At 33.7% G+C, this 25,537-nt stretch overlaps 1 protein-coding gene across 1 annotated transcript in view; it reads right to left on the reverse strand.

The window, feature by feature from the left end:
* LOC124368875 (calcium/calmodulin-dependent protein kinase type 1-like) overlaps positions 1 to 25,537 on the reverse strand; it is a 385,883-nt gene that overhangs the window by 107,888 nt on the left and 252,458 nt on the right. Inside the window, 1 exon segment of the mRNA XM_046826348.1 lies at positions 17,714 to 17,764. Within this exon segment, the coding sequence (XP_046682304.1) occupies positions 17,714 to 17,764 (51 nt within the window).

Raw genomic sequence — 25,537 nt, forward strand, 5'->3', positions numbered from 1 at the left:
TATTCTAGAAATCTTATTTTATCTTATTAGATATCTTTTTTTTTATCTTATTTTCATGGTTTAACTATTTGAGAATTTTCTCTTATTTTAATATTATATTTCTATCGTCCACTCAGAAAAATAAAATCACTTGTATTGTTTCTCGTAAGTAAGCATATGGTAGGTTCAAAATGGTTAGGGACATTGAAATAGTTGAACGGACTGTTAATTTTACAATTAGTAAATGTATATCGATTCTTTTCAAGGAATTTGGGATTTTAACATATTATTCAATATTGAATAAAGCTAATATTTGGGAGACATAATAATTTCCTCGAGAGAAAACCACAATTCTAATATTTTATTTGCATTTCTTTGACTCTTTGCTTCCTTTAAAAGAGAATAGAAATCGGAAAAAATCCGAAGATTGTTAGTTTTATGATTAATTGAAGAGAATTGAATTGAAAATTAATTGAAGAGTTCTTTCATACGCAAGAGGAAATATATTAATCTTTCATATTCAACAATGCTTTTAAATGCTCTTCCCCTATATGATTTTAGAATAGATATAAAGATTAATATATTTCCTGTTTGAAATTAAATGATTGAAATCACTGATTTAGTCCAAAATAGAACTGTCCAATTGCACTGTCACAAAGCTCATAAAAATATGAAAACACTCAATAACAAAAAAAAAAAAAAAAAAAAAACAAAAAAACACACAAATTAAACACTAGTAAAGTAGCTAAAACTTGGTGAAGTATTATATTTCACATCTTAATTATTTTCTTGCGATTTGGGACAAAAGTACAATTCTCAGTTTGAAGCATATATTCTTTAATAGTTTTTTTGAAAACCTTTAATGCAGGAATCCCCCTCCACGCTAAAGGTAGTTTATTAAATAAATGCTGACTGTTGTCATAAGAGAAAGTTTAAAATGCGTTGTTCTGTGAATAGGCAAAGGTAGAGAATGACTATTATGTGTTGTGTAGTTATGATAGAAGATTAAGTGATTAAGTTTGAGTTAGGGCTTTCATTGCGTAAAAATACTTCTCACTGTCAAAATTTGAAGATTAAAAAATGGCCCCTACAAGATTGATTAAATTTTAAATTTCCTAGAATACGGCTCTTGTTTTAGTTTTGATAACCTGTTCAATAAATGTTGAATAGCTGGACTAGCAAACAATTCCATGTAACATTTCAGATTCAAAATAGCCAAGATAAACAGTTTTTGCTGTTCTTAAATCCATCAAATCTCGAATTTTATGAGTAGCGTAAACATGCAGAATTTAGTTTCCCATTTAAATGACTAACGTGCTTTTACCATCCCAGATTGTCAGCCAAAACAACAACATGAAATTTACAATCTGTTGAGGAAGTTAGTTTATTTTGGTAAAATTACAAGTTACTCTCTAAAGTTTCTAATAAAGTGAAAATTGAGTACGGATGTTTTGGGAATATTGAAGGAAAGTTTGTTAGCCTATTACAAATCAAATTATTTTCATGTAACTTTTGAGACAGGAATAAGGGAGGCAATAAAGAGACAGGTATATGGGAAGAAAGGGCATTGTTTCACAAATATCTGTTTTATACCACAATCTTCCTTACTGAACAAGGTAACCGTTTGAGGAACCCGACGTGTATCACCTTCCTTCCAGAGAAAGTCACTTTTCCTTCTTTGTTGCTTTAATAAAGTGAGCTAAAGTTATTTCCACTAACCCTTTGCGCACACCTCTCTAGAGAACAGTGACAATCAACACGGTTTTGGGAATCGGTTGAATAAACGACGAGCACATTCACTGCTTATCCCCACTTCGGGTTAACCAGATTGTTTTCAGTAAACGATAAACTCAGGATTTAACGTGACCTATATCCTCACTCACTTTGAGGAAATCGTCGGTCCTGTCCCAGTAGAATTAATACTAAACATTGTTATAATCTAGAAACGGTGGCAAACTCATAACAAATTAAAATAAAGAGTTAAATTGTATTAAATGTTATTACCACAAAACAATGTGACATGTGTATCTGGAATTTTACTCAATTTACATTCAAATACAATGTAAATTCAGTTTAATATCTAAAATATCAAAATGTTATACTGACTTTAACGCTAACTAATATTGTATGTTATGTGGGATTGTACGAAGGTGGCAACAAAAATATTTTGGGTGTAATTTAAACTCGATGAAACTATCGTGAAAACAGATTTTCAAATGTATTGCATTTTGACAAATATTGTTAAATATGAAATTTGAAAACTAGAAAATTGACTCAGTTTCAAGATGGCAACAAATTTGCCAGTTTCTTAACCCCGGTATAAATGTCATCAGTAACTTGTGTATTGATTACTACCAAAACCACTTTTTGTTCGTGCATTTGTTTTTACAGAAGAAAATGTATTTTTTGCAGGCTATGTAAATTAGAAAATAAATAGCAATGGTCAATTTAATTTAATTTAATTGGTTGATTTTAAACTAGTCTGATACCAAAAAATTGTTTCTTTATAGACCAAACCAACCAACCTTAAACCAAACATGCGGTTGGTTTATACAGGATCGTGTGTGCGTCTGTGCACATGTGTCTATGTGCTTTAACAACTGAAGGATTCTTCCATTTTCATGTCATTTGGAATCACTACAAAGTAGTCTTTTAATTATATGTAAATTCTTGAAATTCATTAAATGGCAAAAACAGCATATAATGGGAAATGTCAGTTTTATGTGTGTGCTTGTCAGTGTTTCTGCGATTCATATACGTGAAAATTTTAGAACTCGACTGAGTCGTAATAAGAATAGAGAAATTAGAAAAAATTACTTGATATAGTAAAAATTACGAAACAATCACAAACATTTTAAGCCTTCAGATAAATCATGCAGACAACACTTATGGTTAAGTGGTAGAGAGGAGGAGGTTAAGTGGTAGAGAGGACTTTTAAGTCCTAACTTCGCCTCTGTAAATAAAGACATTTTTCATTTCATTTTCATTTCCAGACAGATTTCAACCATAATTAAGTTGAAATGTGAAAATTACGTGGTATTAATTACGAGAAAGTAAATCAAATCTTGGCTTAAAAATCCGATGCGCATGCTGACTCATTCCCAAACACGGGCACTTTTGAGTCATGTGTTTTCTTATTCATGATATAAAGTGTTTTAATTTATTACAATTAACATTTTTATGTAATCATATTATTTTGTCAGTGTCAAATATTCTAAGTTATGATATGATATTTTTGTAGTATCGATAAAATCGATTTGTTATCTACTGTTTCGTATTACTTCTTGCACAGCGTAACAACAAGAAAGCCTTTCTACAAATTCCCGAGGATGATGTTACTGTCATTGTCATTCCTGTATTACACACAAACGTAAATGACTAAATTTATGCGTTGAGGACATGCAGTACAGTAGGAAAGTGAACACTCTCTCTCCTCTACCTGTAAGTAAGAACACGTCTATGCAAAATTCGGTAGTTGCCATTGAAAGGTTTAACTCATTAGTCAAATGCCCAGAGGTCAGATCCAACGATGAATATTCATACAATAACGAGATATTCATATCCGTGCAACGCTTCATGGTACTTGTTTCAAGTATTATTTGAATTTTCATTACATTTTCGGAGGCCTGCAATTGATGTGTACAGTATGTGTGAGAACCAAGGCAACACGAATTGTTGCAAAGCTGTATGGCTCATTAGCATCCGGTAATTAGTAGCCGTGTTAAAATATCATCGCAGAAGAGGAATTTAGATTAAATTAGATTTGAAGGGGTAAGTAATATGACAATGACGATCGAAGAGAGACCTACATTGAGTTAGCGAGTAACTATAGAGTAATGGGAATGTCCGCGCAAGATTTTTAGTTTCCTACTTGATTTTAGGAGTTTCTCAGATATTATTAATTTTTAGTAGCTTCTAAGGCCAGTGGAACACGTCCTGGTATCAGTTAGACAATAAACCATTTACTCGAGAGAATTCATGAGGTTACAACTCGTGATTCTAGTTTAAGTACATTAAATATCGTAGAAAGTGAGATACTAGCATACATGAATAATCTTCTGGCAGAGAATATACCCACCAGTGACGCAATTGATCATGAAGAAAAGATACAAACACATTATTCTGTGAACACGTATGTGGGCCATTACGGGATATTTTGGTTTTAAGCCACGCCCGTGTGGCGAGATCTGTTGAAATGTGTGTAATTTTCACACATCAGCAATTACCGATAAATCACACAGCAATCTTACAGGCAACAGTTAGATTGCGTAAGTGTTAAAACTTCTCCTTATCGAGCATTTCTGGCTTTATTATACCCTCTATTCTCCCATTATTAGGGAGATTTTGTGAAAGTTGTTGAGTGAGTGAAATTCCGCCATCCCTGCGAATGGTAAACTTTAAAGTACTATAGGCTTTGGACTGAGACATTTTTTAAATAACTTCTTGGTAATAATTTTTACTCAAGTGTACAAAATTCCGCACTTCAAAACAGGGAATGTATTATTTGCGAAGGTCACGTGATGAGATGACATGTGAGTGATTAACATGCTAAACGTATTTAACAACTGTTTAATATTTTCCGAGAAAGATAATTTTACCGGTGGACATTTAAGAAAAGTGATTTAAGTAATATTTTGGAACTACTAATATTGTTCAAATATGGTGGTTTAATCTGACTCAAGACCTTTCCGGTAACACAAAATGATAATTAAAGTTTCTGGAAAACTGTGAGTCGGTTTATCCAAAGTGCGAAAAATCACCATTTAAAAATTAAAAGCCATAATTTATAGACTAAAGGCCTTACGTCAATTACAAATACTTATGGAAATAAAACAACTAATTATTTCTCTGTGAGAAGGGAACATCAAGTGGAAAAATCACGATTGCTATGTTTAAAGTCAATACTATTTGACCCGTTTTATATTAGAGACGGTAAATTATTCAAATTCAAATGCTCATGTAAACATTCTATCTGAGAAGGGACAAAATAATAGAGCGTGAACACAAGGGCTACAATGACAGTCTTTGCCGCACCTTCTGTTAATGCGATCGTGTTTTCACTTCAACTTACTCTTACTCTAAACATCTTTGTAATATCAAACATATGTTACAAAAGAAGTGGTATAACTCTAAACTGTTAAAACCCCTATCTGATGTGAATTATAATACAGAAAACGGCATCACTTGATTGATAGTAAAAACTTCAAAACGGCATGTTATGATTCAAATGGTCTTGTTCCCATTAACACGAACTTACTTGGCATTACGATCTACTGGCATTACTTGGGACTACCGATGGATGTAGCTTACGAGTATTTTGGTGGTGGTTGTAAGGTTCGGGACCTACAAAACTTCTTCTTGCGAATATACCTACACTTTTTGCCATTTCCGAAGTTAGGCTTAAAACAAACTGAACTGTCAAAGTTAAATGTGAAGTTAGAGCCAACAGACTTGCCTCTTAAAACAATTCCTGGTAACTGGCAGATTTCGTTAACTTTAATCAGCGTATTGACTTGATGCAATGTCAAAACCGATTTCAGCCTAGTTACTTCCATTAAAATATAGATATATAATACCAAATATGAAGGATAAGTAAATTAAAATTTTGTCATCGTTTGGGGGAAGGGAGAGGCGGAACATCAAAATCCGCCGGACCAGTAAATTTAATATTATAAAAACTAGTTTAATAAGTAATTTAACTAAAGTGAAACAACAAAATACAATAACAAAAACATCACGATTTTGAAATAAAGGCGTGGAATTATTAATATTCCCTGTTATAGTGAATCGCACAGGTGGATACATTTATGTTTGTGCACGATATGTGAATTGTTACATGAAATAAAAAACAAATTTTAACTATTTTTCAATCGATAAAAATTAGATCTTGATATTAAATTTGTTGTACACCTATATATTTTGCATATGGAGGAACGGGTGAAGCTAATTTTTCTGTCTCATATCCTACAATCATTACAGTAAGAAAAGATCCGTATAGGGCGATTGCACACATACGGATAGGCATCAAACACACATTTCTGTCCTAGTTCGATAACGGTTTGCGAGGAAGAGTCTCGTATGTTGTGCGTCAGTGTTATTTATAAACTGTAGTTATGTCAGTCAAATATCACGTAACAAAGTTTGATGGACTTATGTCAGTCAAATATCAATTAACACAGTATTATGAAATTATGTCTGTCAAATATCAATTAAGAAAGCCTGATGAATGATGAGCCATGCAGGGCGATCCCCAACTCCCTCTACTCTCAGGTCAAACTTGATTTATACCGACACGGTTCTCTTTAATTACAGACCTGTTAAGCTTAAGAATCGCAACATAGAGATGGAGTAGAGTGTTGAACAGCTGGACATAATTTTGACCGATTTAAAAAAATGAAATTATGCAAAAAAGAACTGAATGTGTAATTTCATATGTTGGATATGAATGGGATGTAAAGTTTTTTTTGAAAAACTTTTCAAAAGAGATAACCTCGTATATATTAGACAATATTACAAACATTGTATAAGGGAATTTTGGTAGTGACAATTGTAATAATCTAATATAATACCTCACTTTTTAGTATGTGTACGAGAGATATTATTCATTACCCAAAAGAAATGTACACGTAAATTCTCTCACTGACCTAAAACTCCAACTGTTTAGTCTGTGACCTCGGCTAGACAACTTATATAACTGTCACAGAGTCGGCAGTATTCAGGAAAAGGTTCACAAATGAAGAAAGTTGGCCGCTGGAGTTGATTAGCCGGTGTAAGTTATTCACAGCGGATCCTGACAGCTCATTCACAGGAAATAAATTCCCCGACTGCTGAAATGCTGATTTCCCCAAGTTCCAAAAGGGATATACAATTCTCAGAATCGTGATACGAAACTTAAAAAATATCCAACAGCCAAGACTTTTCTGTGTTTGTTACAGAATAAAAACTTAAAGAGAAATGTGGGATCTAAAATCGTACTAGATAGAAGTTTTCTGTATTTGTACTGTTGTAATACCTACGTGATTGCGTCAGGGACGTTTTTCGTTCGTTGCAACGCAACCTTCAGTGATGCCCAGAACTGATGGACCGAGACTTTCAAACCGTTTGGATACTTTCAAATCTTGTTCAAACAATCGTAATACTATTTTACAAACAATTTATGTTATGTTCATAAGTAATTTAATTTTAATTTTATCAAAATGTGCATAAAAAATTTTATCAGATATGCACAAAACGTTCAGTCTTATGGTCCATCACGCAGCGAGTACGCATACAATATCAAAAGGAAAGATACAAGTGTAGTTCATACTATAGGGTAATCAATACTTGGGTCGTAAATGCTTTGCCTATTCCGGACGGCCCGAAGTACTAATAACCTTTGACCGTACTTAATACAAAGTTATTACCCAGCGGGAGCAGATTATTATTCTCATTCTGAGAAAACGTTACTACTTCGAAGTAATTACAACTTCTATTCACGTCACTCATTATTCGACGTTGTTAATGACTATTAAGAATCAGTTTCACGGTCGTTATCAGTGAAACTATCCGAGTCAAACGTCTTATCGCTGTAAAGATAACGGGGCTTGCAACTGGTCAGCCGGGCTTGGAACTCAAACTTTTTAAATATAGAAATGCATTTATGCATAATCTATTATAATGTTTGATAGATCTCTCGTGCACTTGTGTTCAGACTCTCTAGAATTTTATTCTGTTATATGATAGGCACTATCTCCAGGGACTTTTTTCATCGATCACAATGCAACCTTCAGTGATGTCCAGCACTAATATACGGAGTCATTACTTTCAAACCGTTCGGGAACTAGAAATACTTTTCAATCTCGTTTAAACAATTGTAAAACTTATTTTCTTTTGCATTAGTACTTTAGTAGTTAAAATATCATTCAAATTTAAGATATGGGCGTTACTAACAGAATATGAAGAACTGATTAATAAACTAAAAATTGCTAAAATTATATAACTTTTATGGGAATTCACTTAGAAAATTAGAATTAGTGTGTTTTCTTCGAATTACATTACATTACTATTAACATTGACATTAATTACCTATTGCGCATCACTTTTACAAACAGGACAAATATGAAAATTTGACATCGACCACAGTCAAACGAATCAAATATTTGTACTGTTATATATGTCTGCTATATATGTATTGTTGAATGAAGATTTATAGTATTTACATGAAATATAAAAACATACGGATACTTTTTACATATGTACTTTTAAGTTTTTGATTACATGGTTACATTTTATATGTGTATGTGTTCAAAACGTTCATGTTGAATTGTGTATTCACACAGGTTTCTTTTTCGTTTTTGATGAACAAAAAATGAACTGACAATACGTGGGGGCTTAGCGTCGTGCGTAAATTAAGTGCGTTGGCGTTGGCCATCAGAAATAAAATACGAAAACCGAAAGAACCACATGGAATTCATATGATTTTGCTACCAAAATTTAAATTTAAAAGTTGCCATCTCATTACGAATGTTAATCTTATAAACACAGATTAAAGATTACATTGCCATCACCGAAAAAAACACCATTTTAATTATCGTCAAATTGAAAACTACTTGACTAAAAAGAGTTTAGTCATTTAAAGCCGATTGAAGTGGATATGCTTTAAGCAAACAGGTATTTTTAGAAAAATATAGCCTATGAATTACTTTTTTTTATTTTTACAATATTTTAATGTTATTTCAACAATGTTAAACCATAGAAGGAGAATTAAAATATTGGTAGGTGTAAAGGTTTCGTACAGTTTCTTACGACTTTTCTGACTACTTTGTGACCTTTTACAGTGCTAATACTAGAACGTCAGTCTAGTAAGCAACACGAACTTTACCAAACTAAATTATCATCATGAGTCACAAGTTATAAATATTAACTCATTGCCCTAATGTAGGTTACGTAACAAGCTGTTTACTATACACTAAGGGCAGGGACTCACCTAAACCTTGCGTGCAGACGGACGCGTGAGTGTGTGCCTGTTTAAGGGTACGGTGTTTATGCCGGTGAGTATTTATGTACTGTTGGTAGAAACATTCTCACGCTATTAAGTGCAATAACATACATTTATCTTTTATCTAAATAAATACTTCACAATGGTACTGCATTGTCTCTCATGTCTGTTAGGATTGATTTCCAACTAAATTTTGGACGAACCTTTATACTATGTAACGGCGACTAAAAGGAAGTAACCATTCTCTCCACCATTTCTCTAATAATGTATTTGATTATGCCAGCCTATGAAAGACATAACGAAGAGATTGAATTTGAGATTAGCTCCAGTTCACTCTCATTTTATTGCAGCGTCTGGTATCTGGCGCTGTCTCAGACTTGACTCCTGGAATCTGGAGTCATGTTCGTCTGAAGAGATCCGAAGAAAGTCGACGACGAAGAAGCTCAAAACGAAACATTTACATCGTTTCGACATCAGGGAAATTTACAAATAGGTGAAGTGGTAGTCTCATTGTCTCATCAAGTACACAACGTATTGCACTACGATGTGATAAAGACGATCTCTAAGCACGATATAAATAAAAGGAAGGTCGACTGGAGCTAAACTCAAAATAATGTGTAGAAAACTCGGTTGCTCCACCGTGCTTAGGGATCGTGTCTATCACATCATAGTGCACTCAATTGTGTACCTAAAGAGACAACGAGACTACAACTTCACCTATTTACATGTGTCTGTGATGTCGAAACGATGTACATTTTTCGTTTACAGCTTCTTTGTCGTCGACTTTCTGTGAATCTCTTTAGACGAACATGACTACAGATTCCAGCAGTCAAGTCTGAGACAGCGTCAGATACCTGACGCTACAATAAAAGGAAAGTGAACTGGAGGTAAACTCAAACTTCAATTGAATCAACCCTTACTATCATAGCTACGTTATATGTATAATGAAGAGGTCAGGTTTTCATTCAATGCTAAAAATCTGCTGCCAATTGAAACGTGTCACTTGTGCATTAAATATCGGACATTTTAAATGTAATACACACCTCAAAACAATTAAAGGATCACTTTTTATTGCGTCTTGTAAAACAAGTATTAATAACAGAAGAATGTTTGAACTTTGCACACTGATAAAGGACACTCTTGGTAGCAAAGATAAATAATTCTTGTTTATTTCTGACTAATTCAGTAAAAGATAAGAGCGATTATTTCGATATCATGTCCAAACAAGAATGAGATAAGGAAAGGTTCAGGCTCAGTTTTGTCAGAAGTTGATCTCGTTCAGTCTGGATTAGACTTCTATAGTTAGGCCTGTGTGTTTTTATTGTTATGGCGGGTGTTAGACGGTTTTTGTCTGAGAGTGATGTCAGTAGAGCTGTTACTTTGATAGAAGTGGGAGTTTCCCAACGAGAAGTGGGTAGGCGCTTAGGTGTGAGTCAATCAGTAATTTCAAGATTATGGAACCGACATCAGGAGCTAGGAACTCTTCAAAGACGCCCAGGACAAGGCCGCTCGAGATCTACCACGCACATAGAAGATAGATTTTTACGAGTTAATGCACTTCGTAATCGATTTTTAACTGCTAGAGAACTTCAAAACGACCTAAGCCAGGCGACTGGAAATCGTGTGTCGGATCAGACTGTTAGAAATCGACTCCGGGAAGCTGGATTGAGATCTAGGAGACCTGCCCGAGTGCCGAGATTGACTGTGCGTCATAAGAGAGCCAGATTGCAGTTTGCAAGAGATCATAGGCGTTGGCAGCTGAGACAGTGGCGTAAGGTAATGTTCTCAGACGAGTCAAAATTTACAATTTTTGGTAATGACGGCCGCGTTCGAGTGTGGAGAAGAGGAAATGAACGGTTTATTAACTGTTGCCTAGCTCCCAGAGTTCCGTTTGGCGGGGGCTCAGTATTAGTGTGGGGTGGCATAACAATGGACGGTCGTACAGACCTTGTCATAATCCGAAACGGTACTTTGACAGCCCAGCGTTATGTGGACGAGGTGTTAGACGTTCATATTCGTCCGAGAGCAGAGCAAGCAGGTCAAAATTTTTTATTTATGCAAGACGGAGCTCGACCACATGCAGCAAGATTGGTCCGTGAGTACCTGGGCGAACACAACATACCACTGCTGGAGTGGCCAGCCTGCAGTCCGGACCTAAACCCGATTGAGCACGTCTGGGACCAACTAGGACGAAGTATCCGGGGCCGCCCAAACCAACCCAGGACTTTGGATGAGCTGGAAATGGCATTACGAGAAGAATGGGAGCGGTTACCTCAAGATAGCCTCAGACGACTCATCAGAACCATGCCACAGCGTGTGTTCTTGCGGTTATATCAGCTAGAGGTGGCAATACAAGGTATTGAAAGTGAGATTCAAAAGACCAGACCATTTCTTATTACATTTGTACTTTATTAAGAGAGTTGTTTTCGTTTTAATTTTGCGGTTTTAAACTTTGTTTACTGTTCTAGGCCTAAAATAAAATATCATATAAAAAAAACATATACGATGTATTTTACTTTCAACACCGACTTTGAAATTAAAAAAAAAATTATTAGAAAATTTCGAACCGTTAACCGAGTGCATTCTGTTAAAAAAGTGATCCTTTAATTGTTTTGAGGAGTGTATATCCAAATGATGCCGTTGCGTGATGATTCAAATGCATTGTAACTCAAAACAATATTTGTATTATTGTAATTGAGAGCTAAATTAGCACGTCTAAGAACTGAACTTTTTAGGAGTTTCAACCTAGTGAAAATCCCTTGAAAAAGAAATCTATAGCGTCACCAATTTTTATGGGAGAAATGGGGCAGTAACGAAACGGTTGAAAATAGCAAATCGTAAATTGTGTTACAAATCCAGTTTTAGCCTTACAGATTTAAAACCAAACACTCGTACACGTACATCATAGTTAGTTATCTCAGTTGCGGCCCTGATGAGGTAAATAGGCTGTAGCGAATTTTTTCAATTTTTAAAACTGTCACTTGAGATAAAAGACTGAAAAGGCGGCTTCACGAGAAAACAATGTGAATATTTGTTGATATACTCCTCTACTAATACTGGATAAGTGATAGGATTGTAAAACACTTATGTTAGACCTAGACAAATCTGCTAATTTCAACTTTCTAAAATTTGCACGTATTTCTAGGTTGCTCGTAACTCCTACGCCCAGGGAAATAGTAATAGGGGATAAATAGGGAAACTGTGGGAAGACAGTAATATTTACTTTAATGTACGACTCACTTTTGCCACAGGACAAACCAAAAATATTTGAATAAAGCAACAACCTAACAAACTTTCGACTAACCTATTGATGTTCTAGTAACTTTTTTGGGAACTTCCAAGAAAATAAAATATACATTTCTATTAGTTCCTAAAATTATCAAAACAAATTATACATTTTTACACCTGTCTAATTTATGTAAGCTGGTAACTTGGTAACGCTGATGAATGAATGAGTGACAGTCACCACACGGTCTATACGTCGGACTTCGATCTGAAATAGGGGTAGAGCAGGTTCAAACCCTGCCTGTGACCGAAACATTTTTATGTGAAAAGAGACACCTTTTACACGGTACCGACTCTAGTCCTTATTCTGTTTGATAACATTCTTTCTTGGGGACGTGCCACTGGCCTTCTTAATGGCGATTTTTCCTGGTAGAGTATCAAAATAAAAATAAAAGAGATTGTGCTCTCCTCAATATATATATATATATATATATATATATATATATATATATATATATATATATATATATATATCACTCTCATGACTTAAATTTCCTAATGAATTTCTCTGTATCAATCCAGACAACGTGTCCCCAATAACGTCTTAACTCTCCGCTCAATTTAATAGTCAATTAAAAAACTATTTCTGTTTCAATAAACCTAATGGGTAACTTAAAAACCTCTAGTTATCTTAATCTCTTGTCCTTTAACCTATCATTAACCTATCTTAGACTCTGTTAAACTTATCAAATTCTCAAACTCAGCCCCGTCCAGGAAGCTGCTACCGATAAAATTAACTCTCAGTTTAACTATGGCTCGTTAGTCGGCATAAACCTCTGGTTGAATTAAAGTTCTAAAATAAAGTACAGGATTATCTTCCCTGTTCAAATCAGATCCTAGAAAAACTCAACTCCCAGATTAACCCACAGCGTGTAAATAATGAGTGGTTTATTTTAGGTACAACGTTAGCATAGCCCCAGAGAGTTGAACCGTCTCCTTTTTATCCAAGTTTACATTGTTTATATTCTAGTGTATGGATTTAAGCCCATTTATACAAAAGCTATTTAAATAACAAAAATCGTATATCCTGAGTAGGGAGAAGTTATACAGTTACCGATGTTTCTGGTGGTCTGTTTTTACCTTAGATATATTCCATAGACTTTTGAAAACATGTACTACACGGAGTTACATCAACCTGATTGTTACGGATGGATCACATTCGACATCAGTTTGATAGTCTGATGCTCAGTGTTATAATTCTAAAAGTATCTCTATCTCAACTGATGAGCGACTTACATATCTTTGTGTCCATAGCCCGTCTTCCGATTATCCGTTATAAACATGCATTGTAACAGTGATTTATACCCTTTAATATTAGGCCTACCTTTATGGAGATACCTGCAGTTCAGCATCATCCGCAGTTGGTCGGTTGAATATCAACAGAAAGGTTATCCAGTTCTGTCATGCCGATGAAAGGTGCCAGTTTTTGAGTACGAGTCTTTCGTAAAAGACCCGATGAAGGGCTTAGGATGCATTTACATTAAAACAAATTTACGATTGTTCTCTAAAGGAGAAACAAAACTTAGGGATTAAAAAAAAATCCACTCAATGAAAAAATTGAGTTAAACATATTTTATAGGTAGCTTCTAATCTTGAGATATTTCGTAATAGACATCAACATTGCATTGGGTTTAATAAACTACAGACCTCTTTCTTTTCTGCGAACACTAAACAAACAAAGAAACGTGTTTATCTATTTCAAACCAAGCAAACACTCCACTCACGCAAACAAAACACACCATCATCATTCCGGATCCTTCTTTGTACGGAGGACTTAGAGGTGTCATGCTGTTACAGTTCAGGCATCTTCCTAGTTACCTCTTGTGTTCTCTATCAGGCTTGGGAGAACTGAATGATCAGTTGATTTTTCCTTAATAATACCATGATATTAACAATAAATTTCAGGTCTGTACTCAGTACACAATTCTTTAACAATTTATACCGGGATCGTGCACACGTTGAAAACCCTGGGGGCCGACCCATTCCAGAATTGAATGGTATAACAATTGTAACGACTGTATGCATATTATATGAGTTTATCGTGAGTAACATTCTTTTAAGAGGGAACAATTTTTAAATAAACTTTAACTACTCGCATTTACGAAAAAACTAGCAATAGTCTACTTTGTCCGACATAAATATAACTCAATGTTCACAAGTGTACGCCTTATAGCAATTCGAAACTTGTCTCTTTATGTAAACAACCATGCAGTATAAACGTATACAGATTTTGATTCCAAACAAGAAAATAGTAAAGGTAACAATACGGTAATTTTAAATAAGCGATATGCGTAACAATGCTAACCCTACGTAAGGTTTATCAGGCAAGTTTATTATATTACAAGTTGAATAACGTTTACAGTATAAACGATTTAAAAAAGTAGAGAGATCACGGGGGCTTTATGAATACAGCAAAATGCTAAGTAGCTAACCTTCAATAACCCAAAATGTCGATTGAAATATTTGGAATAAAGATTTTATTGCCGGTGTAAAACTTACTAAGCGAAATTAAATCTAAATATGGGTAAGTGACTGGTTCAAATCGGTAGCTAATTATTTATGGATTACATTTAAATATACAGCCATTGTTAACCATGAGGCGAATTCTGTGTAGAATGAAAGGGCAGGACAAGGTTGCACAGGATATTCAGTTAATAGCGATGTGCTAGCAGAGAAACCAAGGAACATACCTAAGTTAATGGGAGCACTGAGACCACGGTTATTGCCACAGCTACTGCACGCTTTTATGTATTGTATTACTAAAACTGTATTCTACCATTTCTTAACAGTAAGGATATCACTAGGAGCCTTACTAAGATAAAAATCTCCATTTTCATTTCATTCTGAACTAAATGAGTCTACATTTAACCTGATTTGCAACACGTTTTCACCAAAACACCAAGGTGAAAATCTGATTCCATTTAAAATATTTGATTTGTTTGTCAAGGTAAAAATTACACATTCATAATGTGTAAGATGAACCCTAAACACAAACTTTGCAGAGTTTTGGAGAATGTCATGCGTCGCGGTCGGTCATGAACATGTTAACATGTAACATGGTATACATAACAATTAATTGTTCGCCAATTCGCTTATTTGGTAACCTCCAAAATGATATGGTGATATAGTGTTTATTGTAATGTTAAAAATGTACAGGATCTGATATAAATATATAACAACCTTAATAATATTTTTTTAAACATTTGAAAATTTGAGTTATTCTGTAGTGACACATATTCAAGAAAGATGTTAACTAATTATGAAACATATGTATAATACTGTGTTAGTGATACAACTAATAAATACCCAATACTGCACGCACATCAACTTAAGACCTATGAACATAATTTTTATGCAGTTAGTTACTTCACCTACTGAAGGGAAAATTTCATGCGGAGTAAATGGATAAACACCACCGTAATCATAGCTCTAGTGTCACATCGTTTAAAGGTCATATAAGAATAAGAATTTTAAGAACAATAAGAATTTTTGACAATTCTGAAGAAAACGATAGGCGTTTTAAATGGTCAAATATTGGCTGCTGAATAAGACTTTATTTTATATATATATATATATAAAAAAAACGCAAATTAACAGATATAATATATGAAAGTTCCCAAAATGAGAAGTAAAGTTTTAAAAATTACGCTTTATACGTAATATTGCAGGTTAAAACATTATTTATTTAAGAACCTCAATTGTAACACATATATTAGCTGAATTTCTAAGTAAATAAAAAAATAATATTTCCTCCTTTTTTGAAAGCTCTGTATCAAATATTAAGCCTCACTTAATATTCAATATTGAAAAACGTAAAGTGGCTGTTATGTTTTTAGGAACGCCAGGATACGAATATGAAAGCATTTTAATATTTTGTACATAATGAGTGTCATCTAATAGGCGTGCAACTTAACCTATGCTTAATTTAATATTTTCACCAATTCCACTCTGGCCACCCTCGTGAGAGCATCAAAAAGTAGTTTCCTAGTTGTAGGTTGATGTCTAAAGTTGTATATTTACCAGTTTTACCGTGAATATACTTAATTTACCCTTTACATATATATTAAGAAATAAAGAGATAGGTGTTAGTCCCCTGAGTTGTGTACAGGGACTGATGTCTAACATGCATCTACATGTACCCATGATTCCATGCCTACACACAACACCAATGCTGGCTGGCCTAGTGCAGTTAGTCAAGCGTGGCTCCCCGTGCACTGCCCTATTTCCCAATTCATAACCCTTCTTTATTTGTTGAACCCAGAGGTAGTTACTCCCACAGAGCCCAAAAAACCTTTTAGACATGACTATCCATAAATTTACTATTTCCTTATCCCTCCCATGCCTCTATCAAAAATAAATTTTATGAAAAAACCCGGGCAGCTTTTAAGAAAAGAGGTTATTTCGCATAAGTACCCTTCAAACAAGGCAAGTGGTTGATTTTTGTTCACGTTACCACTAGAATCCACATTATTTATTCCTCAGACAGGAATTTACTAATTTATTTTCAATGATTTCATATGTAAATATTATAAAAGAATACAGATTTTAAAAGTTTTATTCCCGTAAAAGTTTAAACTTCCCTAAATAGCAAATTAAAATCCATATACATTTTTTATCAAATACAACTGTTCCACTGCACGTCCTTTATCCCAACCCAAAAGTGCTTCTTTCCCTAGTTCCCCGTGCAATTCCCAATCTTTGCCTTCCCAAAACACCCTTTCCCTTGCAAAGTCACAACCAACAGTCACTTGTGATCTCTTTCAATCCACGCAGGCTGAAACCGTAGATAGGGATGACATTACATCGATGAGTCAATAGTATTTCTTGTTTGCCACAGAAAAATTGTTGCTTCTATCAAATTTAACGCAACAGTAAAAGGTCGCTAATAATGTCTTAGAAGCCCTTCTTAGGCAAGGATTTTTTTTAACTCATGGCACTTAAAAACGCACAGAACTTGTGTGCATATATATATATATATATATATATATATATATATATATATATTTGCAGGCGTGTTAACATGCCTTTATTTATAAATTAAAATAAGCGGGATTTAAAAGGATAGACATTATATACTTTTTTTTATTCGGCTGAAAAATAATTTTTTAAGTATACAAGTTTAAAACTTCGTATAATTAGACTTAGACTGAATTTATAATAATTTACTGAACTAATTTAGAAGTTAACTTTTCCATGATGTTTAGATTTTATTTACAGGTGGTATCAAATATATTACAATTTTTAAGGTCTGTCGGTTAGAACTTAAAACAGTAATACAAAAAACTGCAGTTTCAGCCCAAAATAGGTTGAAAGATAAAGCAGATAGTATTAGGCGCTTAGCTAGAGCAGTGACTATGCGTGATATCACCAATTTCAGTGTCAATGCCATCACATATTAACGCAACGCATCGCAAAACGCAAATGGCTGTGACGAAACGCCCAAACCAAGCCCAGTTGTTCCTATAGACTCACCTATAGGGCTCTTCTAAGCTTTCTCCGGACTGCTTCACAGACTCACTGAACCTAGGCCAACAACCAAACACTTAGTCTAGAATCCTGGCACCTGTGACAAGTTCGTACACAATACTGTACATCTAACAGTAGAAAATTACACCTTCACACTAACATTGTCATTATTTACATGTAATTTTCATATCTCTGAAGACAGACGAGTTGGTAAAAACTTACCAATCAACAATCACATAGCGTTTCACAAGTTTCATCCACAGGCATAAAAAAATTATTTAAATTACAATTATGTTAGTAATGCTGTAAAATTAATAAGTCAAAAAGTCCAATAATTTGTATGATGTTGAGTAAAGAAGTATTAAATCTGTAATTGAAAATGTATTGATCGTGAAACATATAAGTATTTCTGCAACACAATACCTATATAAACAACAGAACAGCAGTTAAAGAACATACACATATTTATAATAATGGTTTAAGCACAATATTAATAAACATTTCTGGTGTACTATTAGATGTTTATTTTTGTAACTTCTTACATATAAAAAATATACAAAACCATTTACTGTAACTTTTATGAAAGATATTTTGAAGCACAATAATTATTTATGATTTAATAATATGTATGATTATTATAATAGTATGAAGTAAACGCAGATAAGCTAACGTAATTAATTGTATTATTGTTTTTTTCACTATCTGTACACATTTATCCTTAATGAGGTTAATTTAATATTAAGATTTGGTAACTTATTCGGTCACTTAACTAATTATATAATTATTTGGTCAAACTCTGAAATATGCCCCTAAATTGTAAACTTTTACCATTCATTAGATTAGACAAATAACGATCTAAAAGTACAGAAGTTTGACTTCCAAACCCAGTTGACCGGTTTCAAGCCCGTTATCTTCGTAGCGATAAGACGATTGACTCGGATAGTTTCACTGATGACGCCGTAGAACTGATTCTTAGTACTCATTAACAATGTAAAATGATGTATGAGATTATTTTATATCGTCATTGGTCTACAGAAAACAAATTAAAAAACTTGAAGGTATATAACAAAATTTGACGGTTTTTTAGTCTAATTTGATATTGTATCAAAGAAATAGACGAAATAGTGATAGAAAGTTTTGGTTAAAAAGAATAAACTACAACAAACAAAAGTTGAGTGCTGATTTATTTTTATATTTTAATTGTTTTATCCAAATAGACAACTGTAACCTTTCATCTGGAATTTTAACGGTATTCTGTAAGTTTGTCAATGTCTATAATCTATTGAATAAAATAACAACAACTCAACTCGTCAGATTCAAATATGCTTTGCGTTTTATAAAGCAAACAAATTAACAAAGGTTAGCAGCACCAAGTGGTATAACGAATACACTAGAACACTAAACCAATACGCAATGAACTACTTTTACTTTGAATGATATTTAGCTAGTTGTTAAAAGTAAATCTTTGCCCTCAAATCCCAAAATACCCTAAATTCCATATACTGCCTATACGATTTTTAATTTAAAAAAAACTCAGTAATTTTAATAGTAGCCTGGCCGTATTGTAAGCAAACTAAAGGCAAATTTAACGTCGGAAGATGAAGTATTTTAATATTGAAAGATATAAGATAGGCTATTTATGAAAATACACTTTCATAAATCACAAAAAGGAAACAGAGTAAGGTTCTTTTCCGTTAATTCACTACCATTAGTTTTATGGTCTGGAATTCCGTTAATTCCAAAAAAAAGAAACATTGCCGGAAATTTCCCCCGGTGTATATAAATAATATCTCTATTACTTTAGTAACAAAAGACCCTAGCTTGCCTATTCAAAACTCAGATCACGTGATGCTTGCCCACTGCGCAGCGCTTCGCGCTGCTTGCTCTTTTAGAAAAAAATTAACTCGAGCTTGCAAAGTCCAAGCCCAGATCAATAACGCCATGACTGATTACACACAAAAAACTCAGACAGAACTAACGCAGGTTTCATTACAGGCAATAGTTTTGGATTATTTGTATCCTTTTGAATTATAAATAAAACATATGACGGCGTGTAAAATGTTTTTTTAGATGCTATTTAAATCACTTCATTCCAGGTATTTACTATTATTAACTAACACAATTGGCTAAAGAAAACCAAAATTTAATCTAATTTAAGTACAAACATCATTGGTAGTGAATTAACGGAATTCCAGACCATAAAACTAATGGTAGTGAATTAACGGAAAAGAACCCAGAGTAATAATGATTCAATGTAGCCAAATCGGTAAAATACGCTGAAATGTTTTACACAAACCGATAAAGAGGAATAGAGAGTGTTACACGTACCGTAAATTATTATCAACAGAAAGTCGAGCGTTAATTCAATTAGATAAAACAGAAGGACAGACAGACACTTAAACTGGATGGTGCTTCACCCTGCAGATAAGACACTTGACTGAAGTAGCGAGTAACAGTAGTTAAGCGTCAAATAGTCAAATTATAGTAATAGGACAATTATTAAATATCGATCGATCAAAAGTTAAATCGTAGAGAAAATAACTAAAATTGAAATCTTGTTATCTTGAACCATTGAATCTACAAAGCGTATTAAACTTCGTACAATTGTCTACACTTATAGTAAAGATGTACACAATATTTAAACTACGTTACTATTAAAAACGTATTTTAATACTCATTGGAACGCGCCTTTCAAAGTTTATAATTTGACGAGTGATTTCTATGAATAAACTATAGAACTTCTATACCCTCGCTTAAACTATTTTAGGAGAAAAAAACACATCGAAAAATTTGTATCCTATCTAAATTCTACAACTTTACGGTCACTGGAGCCCGCATTTACCACCTACATCCCATTACATCAAAGCACCAGATCCTCCATATAATACCTACTCTCACCACATCAAAGCCTCAACACCCCACATTTACTACCTATATCTCAATACAGCAAAGCCCCCCGAGCTCGAATTTAGTACACATATCCCATCCCATCACATCACAGCATCTTACATTTTTTGGTGGACACTTCACGATTAAAACACAACTAACCACTTTGTCGAGGCTTACCACTATTATTTTGCCGAATTAGTTAGGCAGCAAGATAGCCTTCCGGAACGGTCGCGTAAGCTGCCCGGTAGTCTTACTGGTTGGACGAGAAGAAGGGGGATCCAGACGCTTGACTAATATGTATTTTACTAATTGCAAAAATTAAAAGTCAAATTGAGCGAACGTTAAAACCATTTATAACAGCAGCGATTATACGCATTCGTTGACTTTTAGAAAAATCGGTTCAGTAATCAATAGACATAGTATAAAAACCGCATTGAAATTCTAATCTACACAGGTCTTAGACTAAAGTACAACCAAACAATTATAACATAATACACAACAATTCTGTGCCCAAAGTATCGCGTGATTGCAGACCATTTGAATCAGAAATCTAAACCAACACAAGTTCTAAATTAATTCTGGCAACATTTAATTCAGTTGATATTTCCGAACCCTATCTAAATCAAGCCGAGAATTTCCAGACTATGGGAACATGTGATGTATATGCATTACAGTTGTATATAAATACAACAATGAATACAATGGGTGCTCAGATTTATTTATGTCAACGCACAAAGCCATTATACATACAGTGTTAAACATATCGTTCATTAAGGAAATATACAGTACAATGCGCATATTCTCTGTTATAAACATGTTGTGTGTGATGAATTGAGTGATATATATGTATATATATATATATATATATAATCATAATATATATATATACATATATAATATATATAAATAATTTTATTTATCATTATAGAATTCTATAACAGAAAAATAATTAATATCCTTTGATCAAAAGGGTTTAATAAAACTCGAGATACTTTTTATAGTAAAAATTGTTATCCCCATCTTCATTTGTTTTTCAGAGATCAGGATTTCAAGACGGCCCAAATTACTAAAATTTTATTAAACGCCTACACAGTTCTTTATGGAAAGATCAAAATATTTTTCTATTTCTCTGTCTTTAGCATCTTCACATGCTGTGACTGCGAAATAAAATCAAAATTAATTCAATCGTCCACGTCAACCTTCGCACTACTTCAATGTAATGTATTTCGTTTGATCTCCCGTTTGCATGATAATACGAGTACGTGTAGAATTCATCGCCAAAGTCCTTTATCCATAAATTTAATACTGATTTGAAGTTTTAAAATGATCATTTTTGAAAGTTTTAAAAATATATTGATGTTGAAAACAAGCAAAAATATTTTTACGGAAATAATACTATTTGTAATTACGTTTCATAGATTATGGGTATCCGTAAAACAACATTGAGCGGTCGTCATTTTGAATCCTTACGAGATAAATTAACTTTTCAACAAAACCATTGTTGTTTCATGCGTGCTAAAGAACTTTATTATTGCTCTCTACTGAGTTATTTTCTAGAAAGAAATATGGGACAAAGACCATTATTAAACAAACTCTCTATACCGTAGTTTAGTCATAAAATAGTTCGATACATTACTCTACATTGCTAACGACTACTAAGATAAGTTTGGCGTTATCAGTGAAACTATCCGAGTCAAACGTCTTAAGATAACGGGGCTTGCAACTGGTCAGCCGGGCTTGAAACTGCACGTACACGTGCGTCCTGACTAATTCGGAAGCGTACGCGTGATGTAACTACTCCTTCGCAACGTATTTATAATATATAGTAGGCAGATCACGTATGCTTTCCGAATCAGGAAAGGCGAGTGCACACAGTTTCAAGAATGTAAGAGGCTCGCAAGCATTTAACAGTCTTAGACTAGTTGGATCTAATAGATGCTTCAACAAAATGAAGAGAGTCAAACTTTGTAATGTTAGTTGAATCAGGTAGGCTTTGTTTTTGAAATTTGGTAGATAGGGCAGAGTTAGCGATATCAAGACCTCTCTACCTCATACTATATACAGTACATTTGTAATAATGAATACATACATCGTAAATTATATAAATATACTTTAAATTAATAATTTGTTAACTTTTTTAACGAAATTTTGATATGATGTTATGCAAAGTTGAAATTAAACCTACCAGTGGCATTTTATTTATTAAGACTAGCAGAAATATTATTAAATCTTAATATTTAATGGAACTGTATAATTTGGGGATAGAGAATGAAATGGCACTAGCGTGAACTTACGAAATTATTGCAACACGTTTAATTCAGAGTAAGAATTCAAGGCATTTATAAATAAACTAAATACTTGCCTGAATTTCCTTTACAAAAAACACAAAGGTATCATACTATTATTCTGGGACATTGGACAAACTCAGATAGAGGTATAAAACACTCCTCGTCAATTAATTCATTGTGTCGTTTGTATCCTAGCTTTCTCATCCACCCGGGAAGTTCGTAACCTCAAACCTACAAGGAAACCAATGCTGTGAAACTCTGGTTCCTTTGTAGATAACCTACGGCTCCCTGTGTCCAATTATATCTTTGATCCTTATCTTAGAAAGATTTGTAACATAGATCCGATTCTTTGTTTAAAGTTTGTTATTGACGACTTGAGAGGATAACAGGATTTCGGAAATTTGCCATCGGTATATGTTACAAAAATATATAACACAAAGTTTCGAGGATTGAAAGCTATCTTCCTGTACATTAAATACCGCACGTTCTAACTTTTATGTACTAATTGTGTTTTCATTTGAAGTAAGAGGATCGATGGAATAGCTTCGCCTCCTTTATAAGCGGATGGCCATTACTGGCTCTGCCAGTCCGGTGACATATCGTTGGCTGAAAACGTCTTCGGCAAAGCCATCATATCTCAATTTTAGGTGGTATCTATACGCGGTGTAAACTGTACAACACGAAACTTTAATTGATCTCCCGAAAAAGTATCGGGTTATGCAGCATTACTGAAAGTTTCCGCTGTGATATTAACTTGTCTACTAATTTCAAAAATAATGATTTCACCGAGTATTTGGGGTCAATAACGACATATAGCTTTTAAAGTAGTATTAGGGCTAACAACGCATTTAAAAAAGTACAACATTGATATTAAAAGTTTAATGATACATTTTAATAAACATTAATAGTGAAATCCAAAAACTCACTAGCGGTGAGCTGAACAGAATAAATAAAACATCAACAACCTATAAGAATGTACAACGTAGTCCATATGTTTTAACGTAGCTTATTTAAATGCATGTTATTATTCTTTTATGGTTAACCAATAAATCTCAAAATTAAGAAAATTGCAATAATAACAGGACAAAAGTCACTGATTTAACAAATATGAATTCCATGATAATATATATATATATATATATATATATATATATATATATATATATATATATAATATATAAATATATTAGTATATTAGTTTTCAGGGATTTATTGACGTGCATACACTGACGTTCCTTGAGTTAACGCCAAATGAAACCCCGTTTTTGGAGCCGACAATGGCAATATCTCTAATATAATTATAATTATCTGGAATATTAAATAGTATTCAGTATTAAAGTCACTAAAAAATGAAATCGTGACAGTGTGCTCTTATTTTCACACGTGAGCCCAATAAAGGCTCGTTGAAGCTCAGGAAAACTATCGTTGGTCCTTTAAAATAAGACATAAAACAAAAGTAAGTATACAAGTATAAGTATCAAGTATAAAATTTTTAAGAAAGATAAAAATGCAATTAAATAATGCACGTTTACGTCTTCTAGTAGCCTACCATATTTAGAAATTATTAAAAACATTCTATCTTAAACATATAATAGATGCTGTCTCATTTGTAAGTAATTCATCCATGTGTGATTTGAGATGTCATGAAAAACCGATGGATTGATTTTCTAGTTTTGAAACTTTTGTGAAGCCTAGGATGGCGGTGCAGTTTGTAAGGATAAATTGTATCCTCCGGTTAACAAACCTAATTTATCCATTGTGCTTTATGTTTTCGATAACCACCTATAGTGCCGAGTACAAAACAAATATTTTATCTCAACAAGTTTAAGGTCTCTCTGTTAAAATTTTTATTACGGTCTAAACGTTTTAACATACTTCCAGACTATATTAGAAATATCAATACTTTCTATAATACTACATTCTTGTGCTTACACCGCTTGTGTCATAACTGAAATTAAATTCTTCCGGTACACACCGCTGAGAAACATTGCTTACAAAATTAACTTCTTGAGATATTTCGGTCTGGATGTGCTGAGCCGTTTTCACTCAACAGTTGGTTGAAGTATGGCACAAGTGTCTCTTCACAGAGAGCCCGAAATATTTCAAAAAGTTAATTGTTTAAGCTGTGTGCACCGGAAAATTCGAAGTCAGTTAATTCAGTAATAGTAATAATTTAAATTCTTTACATTTGAAGGTAAAGTAAAGTAAAGATGTCTTAATTTACCAGGCGAAGTTAGGGCTAAAAAAACGCTTTCTAACATTTAACCAGGGTACCATCGGCGACTTCCGAACCACTACCAACGGCCGGGCAGGTGGGCTGCTTGCAAGGACAGGATCGCTCTGCGATCACCCATCCAAGCAGCAGCCACGCCCGCCTTGCTTTATCCGGTTATCTTGCGATAACCTTTGTAACGTAGGATAAAACTTGACTAAAAGAGTTCTATAGTTTTATAGTTCTAAAAAATGCCTTGAGGAGCTCATGGGGGCAGTACTTCTCTACAGATAAAACGCAGAATCTGATTAGCTTGTCATTACAGCTTTATAAACATAAAGCATGTAGCCCAGGTCGCGTAAAGCACCCTTGTTGTTAAGCGGTGAAGTTCATTCAATCCGCTGCAATTTTCTAACGCTGTTTTCTATTGTTGAGTTATTT

Source organism: Homalodisca vitripennis, chromosome X (assembly GCF_021130785.1).
Source record: "Homalodisca vitripennis isolate AUS2020 chromosome X, UT_GWSS_2.1, whole genome shotgun sequence".
NCBI lineage: Eukaryota > Metazoa > Arthropoda > Insecta > Hemiptera > Cicadellidae > Homalodisca > Homalodisca vitripennis.